At 37.3% G+C, this 12,457-nt stretch overlaps 1 protein-coding gene across 10 annotated transcripts in view; it reads right to left on the reverse strand.

The window, feature by feature from the left end:
• WNK1 (WNK lysine deficient protein kinase 1) overlaps nt 1-12,457 on the reverse strand; it is a 159,464-nt gene that overhangs the window by 45,081 nt on the left and 101,926 nt on the right. For 6 of the 10 annotated variants that reach the window (XM_036301833.1, XM_036301832.1, XM_036301835.1 and 3 more), the window contains exons 9-10: nt 9,111-10,346; nt 6,796-6,879 (exon numbers count right to left, since the gene is read on the reverse strand). In XM_036301833.1, the coding sequence (XP_036157726.1) occupies nt 6,796-6,879; nt 9,111-10,346 (1,320 nt within the window). The remainder of the gene's footprint in view (nt 1-6,795; nt 6,880-9,110; nt 10,347-12,457) is intronic. The other 4 variants (XM_036301842.1, XM_036301839.1, XM_036301841.1 and 1 more) reach the window with 1 other exon arrangement.

The following is a 12,457-nucleotide window of genomic DNA, read 5'->3' on the forward strand; positions in this document are numbered from 1 at the left end:
ATTAAACTAATCCAATCTCCCCCTTTAATCTTTCCAAAATCTATTTTATAAACTGTATAATTAATTTACTTGAAAAATAGCTCTGGTTATAGCTACAAAATAGTGAGAAGAGCATTGTATTAGGAATTTTAGTTTTATCATTTACTAGCTGTAATACCTTAGAGACTGTTCACTTTACTGCCAAAATGAAGTTTCCTTCTTTGAAAATAAGGACACTGTCAACTCAAGTCAAAGCAGGACAAAGGAAATGACTTTTGGGAGTCAACATATGCTGGCCACTCTGGTGTAACACACTTAAACTTAATGCATGACACATATTTGTACTCAAATACTAATCTTTATAATAAATTAATTGCTCCCTTTTGTGTAACAAAAATCTGAACTTCATAGCTGACTTAAGGTTTTCTAATACCTATAACTAATTTAAAAAATTATAATACAAAAACAATACCTGTTTGTAATAAAAATGTTAACGAATACATCAGATAATAAAGTTAAATGAAAATACCCCAACCTCATTTCTCAGTGGCAACCACTATTAGTTTAGTGCATCTTTATGATTTTTTTAATATATATAAATACATTTTCCTTTGTTAAAATAAAAACATGCCTATTATATAAAAAGTGTTCTCTAGACTGATGAAAAGGGACAGATCCAAAGACTGAGAAACAGCGATCAGGCTATCAACCCCCAGAAGGAAAGTAGGGGAGGGCGGGGGTAAGGGGAAGAGATCAACCGAAGGACTTGTATACATGTATATAAGCCAAACCAATGGACATGGACAACAGGGGGATGGGATCGTGAGTGTGCGGGGCGGGGGTGGGGGTGGGGGTGGTGGTGGTGGGAGGTTGGGGGTTAATGGGGGGGATGAGGGGGGGTGGTGGGGTGGTGGTGGGAGGTTGGGGGTTAATGGGGGGGATGAGGACACATTTGTAATACCTTAACTAATAATAATAATAATAATAAAAAGTGTTCTCTAACATGTTTTCATTTCATTTATCAATGGCATCCATGTTCCAATGATGACTATTTTCGTTGATTTCTTAGAAAAATAAAATCAACAGTAGTCATGTTCATTTTATTCTTATTTAACTATTTCTGATAATGCAATTTTCTTATTTTAAATTAAAAAAATGAGGGACAAATGGCTGTTGAATTATGTAAAATATTTTCAGCAACTAAGATATATCTATCATATTTATGCAACTATAAGGCAACCCTGAATATAAGAAAATTTTGTTTTCCCACTGAAAAGAACAACAAAAAACTGGCACACTTTTTTGGTCAACTTGAATATATTTAAACTTTAAGGAATTTACATGGAAATACTACAATTATCAAAGGTATTAATTTATATACCTAAATAAGATTGCATATTATATAAGTACTAGAGGCCTGGTGCACGAAATTCATGCACACGAGGGGGGGGAGGGTACCTCAGCCCGACCTGCACCCTCTCCAATCTGGGAGCCCTCGGGGGATGTTCAACTGCCAGTTTAGGCCAGATGAGAGATCAGGCCTAAACTGGCAGTTGGACATCCCTCTCACAATCTGGGATCTCTGGTTCCTAACCACTCACCTGCCTGCCTGCCCACCTGATCCCCCTAACTGCCCTCCCCTGCTGGCCTGATCACCCCTATTAACTTTTTTTTTTTTAATCTTATCCCCTTCACACACAGTTGTATTTGACTTCCTTATTGGCTTCTCCCTCTCACACAATTTTTCTCTCTCCTTTATTGTAACACTTTTTCCTACTAACTCATCATTTACAAACTTTTTTTTCCTCCTAATTTTCTAATTCTGTTCCATCATCCTTCTTCCCATCTTTCTCCTACTCTCCCTCCCTCTCCACATTCCTTCTTTCCTTTATCTTTACCCCGCCCTCCCTCCCCTTTTCCTTCCTTCCCACCTTAATATTTTTCTTCACTTCCTCCCTCGGACGGCTTTGCTCCCTCCCCCATTTCTTCCTTCTTCCCATTCTCCTTTTAAGCTCTACCAGCTCCCCTTTAAAACTTTCCTTCCCTCCCTCTTTCTCTCATCCTACCTTTCCCATACATTCTTCTCTACTTAATTCCACTGTTTTAATATCTATCTACCTGCCTAATTATTCACTATCATTTATCTTTTTTTCTTTTCTAACTCCTACTTTTAAAATCTGTCCCCAGTACACAACTATATTTGATTTTCATTATAGCTCCTGCAGTTCACTCATATATCCTCTTTCCTTCTTTAACTCTGCTCTCTACTGACTCCTTTATAAAAATTTTCCCTCATTCCTTCCCTTCTTAAAACTTCTGTTGGGGGGTGGGGTGGGGAGGCACATTAACTCCCAGCCCAGGGTTCAGCCCCAGCCAGAGGTTCACCATCCCACCCCCTTCCCCGCCCGCCCCGCCGTTGTCCTGCTCCCATTCCCAGAGGGTTGGCTGAGGTCAGCGCAGCCTGGGCGCTGCTGCCACGAAGCAGGAGTGCCTCCACATAGAAGGCCTCAAACCGTCCACCACTCCATCCTGGACCCGTGAGCACTTCCCCACCATCGGCCCGTGTCGGGGGCCACTGCCCTCCTCCTGTGTCTGGGTAGGGCTCCCCACTTGCCACCTGTGCCCCGCCCCTCACCAGGTGCACCTGCCCGCCCCCCCCCCCCCGTGGTTGCCACGCCCTCCTGCGTGCAGCCCCATGTTTCCTTCCCTTTTCTATTCCTGCATCTTTTTCTTGTCCCGTTTCTGTATTTCTCTTTCTCCTCAGCCTGTCTGCATGCAGGCCTGCCTTCCTCTCCCTCTCCTTTCTTATCCCCTCCTATCATATCCTATCCTATCCCAAGCCTTGCAGCTGCCTGAGCAGAGGGCGGGGATGCAGCCTGTTGACCTTGTTGTGATGTGACGCTGTAATGGATGATTTGCATTTTCATCTATTATTACATAGGATAGTAATTTCTTCACTTTTATTTTAAAACCCATTCTGTCAGAATTTGTCTATAAATATTTCCAAACACATAGACTATTTTTAAGATCCTTACATTTGTTCTCGCCAGTTTTATTCCATTAATATTTTTTGGTTATTGTTTAAAATAAAGGACATTAAGAGCTCTGTGACATGAAAGTATGATAAAGCTTGAATACAGTATATGGTGAGTCCCTTCTTCATACTAAAGAAAACGGATAAATTTGAGGAAAAAAAATCCCTACCTTATATTTGGGTATGTGATTATCTCTCCCAACAGCATAAATGCAGAACCATGTTTACATCAAGATTGAGACTCAATCAGCTCACTCCAATCAACCTTTTTTTTCTCTTTAGAATATTCTTTATTCTTTTTAAAAATATATATATTTTATTGATTTTTTATAGAGAGGAAGAGAAAGGGAGAGGGATAGAGTGTTTGAAACATCGATGAGAGGAACATCAATCAGCTGCCTCCTGCACATCCCCCACTGGGGAACCAAGGTGCATGCTCTTGACTGGAATCGAACCTAGGACCCTTCAGTCTGCAGGCCGACGCTGTATCCACTGCGCCAAACCGGTTAGGGCTATTCTTTATTCTTACATCTGAGACTAACTGATAGTTAGAGTCCAGTTCAAATGGGATCTCTTTCACAAAGCTTTCCTGATATTCCCCTCACTGTTATGTAATGTCTCTCATTTCATGAAACAATTGGGTAGCAGTTAAATGGTGAATTATGAAATCAGATTACTTGGATTAAATTCTGTTATCCATCTTTTATAAGCTGTATAAGCTTGAGTAAATCACTCTACTTCTTTAGATCTCATCTTGGCTTTCCCATCTGCACAATGGAAATAATGATAGTACCTATACTACAAGGTTCAATAAGGATTAAATAAAAATGCAGGCTAGTGCTCTGTACACTGTATATAATGTTAGCCATTATCCTTATTTGTTTTGTAGGAGTTGACATATATGTCTACTAGGGTAGTTAGGCTCCCTGAAAGAAGTCAGAGCTGGTCCCTTTTGGGCCTCGGCATAACCTGTGGCTCTTCAGAGCATGAACTCAATTAGGAAAATAAATTGCTTACTTAGTTGGGAGGTGGTGCTGATGAGAACAGTAAAAAATGAACAGTGTTTATAGACATAAACCCTCACTCTTTGCTTAAAATAACTGAGAGGCATGTACGCCAATTGTGCCTTAGAACATTTGGGGAGAAGTGGCTCTTTTGGATAGACTAGGAGTATGTGGTGATTTTTTGTGTGCACAATCTCACTGGCTAATAACCAACACACCAGCCAACCAGGTATTATTTAGCACAGTAGCTTGGCACCAGCTTTGCATAAACTTGCCTCATGAAACCAGTTCAAACCAGCCTATCCTGACTGTGTACTATCTATTGGACATGGGTGCTGAATAAAAAAATATTCATGAACCTCAATTAAACAGAAACTAAGAAATACCTGAAGATTTTACATGTGCCCTTCAGAAGAAGTTACTAAGTAAGTAGGGCAGCTCATGAGTTTTCTTGTGGAAACAAACTAAGTTTTCCAGTAGAAAGAAGCAGCTATTTTTTAGTACCTCATACCATTAAAAGGTATTCAATAAAAACATGAAAAAAGCAACAAATCCCTTATCCATTATATTTCAGAAACCCATGAAATAAAGTAAATTTCAGCTAAAATACATTTCTTGCCTAGCTCTAATAAAACTAGAGATATGGCTTCCTAAGGAGTAAAATAAAAATTATATCTAAAAACAGACTCTATTCATATAGTACAGAAGGTTTACAATCTTTCTTTAAAATTTATGGAAACCCAATAGCTACAACAAATAAGTGCAGCTTCTTGGGTACCTCTACAGAATCTTAAGTCCCTACAGAATTTTAATATAGAAGAAAAGAATGCTATAGAAACCTTGAATTCTGGCTTGTAATTTTTAGTTCTATTCATTTACAGGTTTATATGAGCATGGAAAATTAAGTATTTTAAACTGCAAATACTTGACTCAATTTTATGATTCTCCTTAACTTAAATATCATGCTATATTTAAAATAAGTCACAAAATAAAAGTTATCTAAAAAAAAATCACAAACATAAATTCTTATTTGTACTGTAGAGATAGCCATTTAGCCATATTTTTTTCTACAGAAGAGTCAACTACCTAATTCTTTTAACCTGATATTTATGGAATTGTTTAAATAGAGTAAGATATATAAGAAATTCCTATAGAAAAGGAAAAACAGAGTACACCCTTATATTTGCTCAGTTTATTGGTATTGGCTGTGTGTCTAAAAACACACAAATTAGGAGACTGGTATCCATGATAATGCTTCTATCCTCAACCAGCTTTATTTAACTTTTAATCTGTATTCTTATTGGGGGTTAATATTAAAATAGAATTTGTTAAGGTTGGCAAAAATATGACTACTCAACTGAACTATAAATATTTATACATTCAAATATTTGTCTGAAACAGCAGGAGCAAGACAAAGCATATAATTCCCAACAGCTACATTCTATAAGATAGAGGTGTTCACAGAGTTAAACGTGTATATAGCCAAAGTAACCTTGTACAAAGAACACCTGATCTTAAACTAGTATCATATGACTACATGGTCACATGCTGGACCAAAAGCAGGCAATCTGTAATAAGAATTACAAGCTTCGGCCCTGGCCGGGTGGCTCAGTTGGTTGGAGTGTTGTCACTTATACCAAAAAAGGTTGCCGGTTCAATCCTCAGTTGGCATGCATATAGGAGGCAACAGTATCAGCGGTTCTCAACCTGTGGTCGTGACCCCTTTGGCGGTCGAACAACCCTTTCACAGGGGTCGCCTAAGACCATCCTGCATATCAGATATTTACATTACAATCATAACAGTAGCAACATTACAGTTATGAAGTAGCAATGAAAATAATTTTATGGTTGGGTCACAACATGAGGAACTGTATTTAAAGGGCCAGAAGGTTGAGAACCACTGAGTTAGATGATGTTTCTCCCCCCCTCCCCCTCTCTCCCTCCTCCTCCTCCCTCCTTCCTGCTAAAAATCAATAAACATATTCTCAGGTAAGGATTAACAACAACAAAAAAGAATTAAAGGCTCTGTTTCAAAAATCAATAGGAACAGAAGCCAATTTACAATTCGGTGGTTCAAAAACACACTTTGTAGGAAACGATGTACCATATAGTAACTATAAATTTTATTTGAAACAGTTAATAAATATTGAATTGTGCCAAAAAGCATTATTTCCATGCAAATAACTATTACAAATATCACCAGTGATGATGCTCACAAAAGAACAAGTCATATATACATAAGTGAAAATAGAATTGATATTCTTTGTATTGTTAAATTATGTATTGAATTATCTGTTTAAGAAGGCAGATAAGCCGAAACCGGTTTGGCTCAGTGGATAGAGCGTCAGCCTGCAGACTGAAGGGTCCCAGGTTTGATTCCGGTCAAGGGCATGTACCAGGGTTGCTGGCACATCCCCAGTGGGAGATGTGCAGGAGGCAGCTGATCGATGTTTCTCTCTCATCGATGTTTTTGACTCTCTATCTCTCTCTCTTCCTCTCTGTAAAAAATCAATAAAATATATTAAAAAAAAAAAAAAAAGAAGGCAGATAAATTTGACCAGCATCAATGATTCTTTTAATCTAGAAGACTGTTGAAAAATACATTAAATAAAGGAGAGTTTCTAAAATGTTACTGAATATGAGATGTTATGCCTCTTGATTTTCCTTTCAAACACTTAGTAAGTAGACCATTTACATCAGAAATTTAATTCAAGAAAGATGTAAAACAGTGTATTGGCTACTGCTAATCCATAAAATGTAGCAATGAATTGTTCTCACCTGCTGAGAATGTTGTATGGGTTGGGAAGATGAAACCCCTGTTACAATATTTGAGCATGGCTGACCCTGGCTCTGCCCCTGTGCCTAGAGAAAAAAAGTAAATACAACAAATTAGAAAAGCACTGAAGTAAATGTACAGAGAAGTCAGGCTTTGGCAATAAATGTTAAGCTCCTGAGAGTTCGCTTGAGTAAGATGAAACATTAGTTTGATAAAGTATATATGAAGAGACTGTTGGGGAATCTTTTGTAAGAAAAGGTTAAGAAAAGAACATACTCTGATCCTATGCAAAAACCACTGATAGTTAAAACCTAACCATTTCTGCTCAGGCTATAATTTTAGCTAAAAATTGTAAGATTCCTAATATAATTGTTAATGACAATAATCAGGAAAAAGTAAGAATATCAATGTAAAAAATATCCCTCTGTATGTGAACAATTAAAGAAAAAAGGGCATTTGATAATGCTAATTTGGTTCCTTTTGCTATTTCTTGTAGTGCCATGGTGACTTTTATGAAAAAGTGTAAAAAAAAAAAATCTGTTACCATTAATTGCTTACAGTATTAGTTCTCAAGCAAGGACAATTTTTCCCTCACCTCAGGGGACATTTGGCAGTATCTGGAGACGTTTTTGGTTGATGCTACTGGCATCTACTGGAAAGAGGCCAAGGTTGCTGCTAAACATCCTACACTGTGCAGAACAGTTATCCCAAACAAACAATTATCCAAAGTAAAACATCAATAGTGTTGAATTTGAGAAAACCTGACCTACAAAAGTCTAAGTTAAAATAACAATGTGAGAAATGAATGTGGGGCTTTACAAGAGGTTTCTTTGAAGGTTCCTTGGATATAACATGTCACTACATCTTAACCACTATACACATTCATTGTTTCTGCAATAAGTCTGTAAATTAACTACTTGATATTTGAAATTTTATTTTGGAAATTTAAAGAAGAACGGCTGGCAGTGCATTAAGATTTACAGTACAGACTGACAACTAGTGTAATGATGTGAGTGTACTGTATACCCATGCAGTATAATTTTAAAGTTTCTGGATCTTTTTTATTCTTGTTACTATTCTAAGTAAATGATACGTTAGGTACACTTTCAGGGTTGTTTATGCCCACATAGGAAGCAAGTACAAAGGAGAACATACAGTTTTTTATAAAAGAGTGGAATATTTTAAAGATCCAAACGATGTCTTAAATATATAATTGCATAATCTCCTACACAGATTTTAATAAGACTTATAAATTTGATAAAAATGTATCAAAATAGCCCTAACCGGTTTGGCTCAATGGATAGAGCGTCAGCCTGCGGACTGAAGGGTCCCGAGTTCGATTCCAGTCAAGAGCATGTACCTTGGTTGTGGGCACATACCCAGTAGGGAGTGTGCAGAGGCAGCTGATTGATGTTTCTAACTCACTATCCCTCTCCCTCTCTGTAAAAAATCAATAAAACATTTAAAAAAAATGTATCAAAATATATAAAATAGCTAATACTAAATCCACTTCTTGAATTCTATTATGGACATTACTTGGTCTTTATTTGTAAGAGTGCATAAGCTCATAAACATAAATAACAAAATTTATATTTGTTGATAAAAACACCAAGGCCTGGGATATTTAATGTTCCTTAGCTTGCAACATATATCACAAGTTCTTAAAACAAATGTTAAAAAACCCCATCACCCACACAAGATTCTAACTTAGTTGCTATAAATTAGAATTAGTTAACTTTATGGATTAACATTTTATTTGGATATATACAGTGACTTGTTAGATTGATGCCTTTTTAAAAACGCATCTTCATTTTGTTAAAACAAACTCTTGAGACGTTTCCTTTCTGTCTTTTAAAATCCTTCCACACTAATGAAAATTCTGTGTATTGTTTATTCTACGTAAAAAAAGGTTTTTGGTTGTTGTTTTTTAAACTAGCCATGTTTATTTCTAGGGAGAAAGAAATACTTTACATTAGTATTTATAAATAATTAATGTTGAGTCAACATCACAATATAGACATCTACTTTTTTACTACTAGTTTTAAATATGCTATGGATAAAAGTAATTGATTTTGATAACCAATTAAAATTCTAGTTTTTCTTTTTCTAAGGGTTTGCATATATTATAGGTAAATTAGGCAGCTTCTCTCTCATATTTTGTTCTTAAATACAAATAGTTTATAATACTCCCAAATGAAGAAATTCAATAATAAATTAAATTAAATAATATTCCTCATAAATGAAAAGGAGGGATAGAAAATTTAAATGTAATGATGCGTAGTAGGGTAGTTTAAAATAGTGGAAGTTTTCCTATAACCTGTGGATGGAGTGCAGATCCTCCTGAAGAATATGAGGCAGATAAAACCTGCTGAGATGTGGTTCCTTGGGGGAAACAGAAGAAAAGTGGGGATTCTTGTAACACTGTCTGAGGCAGACGGATAAAGGGTAATGAGACGTCAGAGCCATAAGGTGCAGCTGCTCCCCCTGTAGGGGGAGGTGATTGAAAATCACTGGGGTCTGAAGAAGTAATTTGTGAGGAATCACTGGAATATTCTGGGCTTCCTATTGGCCAGTTCTGTCCGATAGGCTCTATCACAGAAACGGTCAATTCTGGGGCATAATTATGCTGTTCTTCAGTCACAGGCTGCAGGTGGCCATGTAATCCAACTGGTTGAGGAGGTGATTCTTCCTGATTCAAGTCCATTGCAACCTGTCGATTTCGGTAAGCACGCTGAGGTAAAACTCCCCCTCCTTCTCCTGAAGAGGAGCTTGGAGTGTGAACATGAAATTCAAATACATAATTGCTTCTGCTCTCATTGTTATGAGTTAACACAGCAGGCGCAGAATGAGGAACAAAGACAGGGTGAAATTTCAAACATGTAGCATCTGTACTGATAGGTGCAGAAATACTAGAGAGGGGAGATCCTGGACTCAATCCAGAATCTAATCTTAAATTCTGAAGGTGTCCTACCAAGAAAGCCTGTCCAGATGGAAATTCAAAGACAGAACGTGAGGTAGGGCCCCCTTGTACTGGCTTCTGTTCAAGTATCTGTTTCATAGGACTTGACAGCACTGGTGAGTTGTATGGAATACCCTCATACTGTTCTGCCACCTGGGCCTGGTATTGTACCCCAGCTAGATACAACGCTTCCTGAGGAACAAAACTGTGAGCTTCTTCTGAAAGTACTAGTCCAGGTCTACAGTCACTGTAAACTTGAGGTGGTTCAAACAAAGGATTGACCGGTATCTCACATGGCTCTCCAGTTATTCTACTGGCTGTAGTACCCAGCATAACTACGGCCTCTGGTGTCCAGTTAGCTGGGCTGCCACCAGGTGGAAGAAGATTTTGGCCAACAGTCCTCAGCAGGGGTTGGAAGTGGTGAGTTTGGGCTTCCAGGAAGGAGGTGCTCTTACGCCGCTGGGAAATGGCCACCTTCGGTGGACAGGTGGGAGGTGGTGAAAAGGAAACTGGACGTTCATGAATAGTTGGGAAAAATATCTGTGATTCTGGGTATGTTGGGGTCCCCCCACACGGATGCACCATGGACTGAGGCTGTATCAACATGAATAAGACAAGTAATTCATACATTCATATGTGAAATTACATTTGACATGCACAACTGGATAGCTCTGTGTAACCCTATGAAATGGTTACACCAAATTTATAATTAATAAAGAAATAACAATACTTGTAGAAATTATGTGCATAGTGAAAATCCATTAAATACATCCAGGGTCCATGTAATTATTTTGTGGGACTCTTTGCATCAGATAAAAGCTGCTTTTCCACAAATTTCCATTCTCAACTTTCCTTTCTCAAAAGAATTTAACTTTCCAAGTGATTATTTTACTTTTACCTACAATTAACATGCTTACTCTTTTTTTTTAAACATGCTTACTCTTAGACTTAATATAAATTACATCAGTAGAGAAAGAGTTAAGGAAAAACAATAAACCCAACCATTTTTATAATATAAGAAATGCATTTTAATTTAAGCTACTATACAAAGTCTACCTATATTTTCTATTTATTATCCTCTCCTGTTAGAGGCTTCAGTGTTATTTTCTTATCAAGTAATCATATATCTTCTAAGTAGAAATCAGAGGAGATTTTTGGTGGATAGTAAAAGATACACAACTTGACTAGTGACAGTAATGTCTTTTTTCTGGTCTATCCCAAACCAGATACAGTTAATTTTACTACATGAAACATGTGACAGATGCCAAATTACTAAATGTCCACTTTTCTGGTTCTAGTTAAGGGTTGAATAATCTGGTGTTCAAATCAGTTGAAAAGAATATAAATAACAGCTGACTTGATACAACAGTTTTTTGGGGGGGTCAAAGAAGAAGTTCTGTATTTAAAACTCTAACTTCAGAATCCTACTTTGCCCTTGCCAAGTGCAAAAAGTGCACACTGTAATAATTCACTTTCATAGGCTCATTTTTTAAAAGAGTATGATTTCATTTTTTCAATAGGGAAGACCCCAATCAAGTTAGCAAAACAGTTCTATTGTTATTTCATCACAACATCTAAAAGAGGGCTTCTATTAGTATTCAAAAGCCATATCATTCTCCTAGGTAAAAATCTGGAAGATTTGAGCATTGCTAGATCAGAATGTTAACTATATTCTCTATCTGGAAAAGCAACAGCAAGGTCCCACAGTGTTTAAAGCTTTAAAAGATAGATCTTTTATAGACATGGATGGGCCAACGAAAATCATATGTACTATATATGTGACTAATGTATTCATTAGAGTCAAGATTCCACCTTAATCTAAGAAAAAAAAAATTTCATGAGGGAACATTATGTGGCCTTTTAGTTAGCTGACACATCATTTCAAACAGCTAACAAATTAAAATCAACTTTCACTCTTCAATTATTATTCACTGACTATGGGGGAAAAATAGATTCATCCAGTTTCATTAGCATCGCTTTAGAATAAAGTGAGGAGAAAACATTTTTTGGGTATTGTTTGATAAAGGGAAAATTTGCCTTTGATTAAGCCAACAATGAACTTAAAATTAAATAATACTCATATTCTTTACTAGGATATGAAAATGCAAGGATTTGTATAGGTCAGTGGGGGATAGGAGGATATTTTTAAAAAGCTAAATTTTATTGTGCGCACACTGATATGTGTCAAGGGTGTTATAAGCATTCTCTCTCATTACCTCCTTGCATTTTCCCCCCATAAAACCTTATAACAACAAAAAAAATTTTCTACAGAAGAACTGATATCCTAAAGCATAACGTAATACTAAGTTCAGTGCTGTTATTTAATTTTTATGAAAATACTTGATGCCTGGATGTATTCACTGGTAATAAATTTTCATTTGTCAGGAAGTTTATGGTTACATACAGTACTGACAAAGAGGGAAGGCAGGCTGGAGCGTCGGTGCTTGCGCTGAGTGGCAGAGTGCATAGGCAGGACACTCTCCAATGCTTTACAAAGCTTTTCGGCAAAAGTTTCCTCAGGGGCAGTCCGAAGGAGGGGAGGAGAAAGAGGTGCAGACTGCACTGGTGGTGGGGTGGAAGGAGCACTGGGAGAGATGCGGGACAGAGAGGGAACAGCAGAAAGATGGGGAACACAAACCGACATGCTACGGCCACGACGAGGCTAAACAGAAAACAAACACACACATGAAAAACACAGTACTTTG

Source organism: Myotis myotis, unplaced genomic scaffold (assembly GCF_014108235.1).
Source record: "Myotis myotis isolate mMyoMyo1 unplaced genomic scaffold, mMyoMyo1.p scaffold_m19_p_3, whole genome shotgun sequence".
Taxonomy (NCBI): domain Eukaryota; kingdom Metazoa; phylum Chordata; class Mammalia; order Chiroptera; family Vespertilionidae; genus Myotis; species Myotis myotis.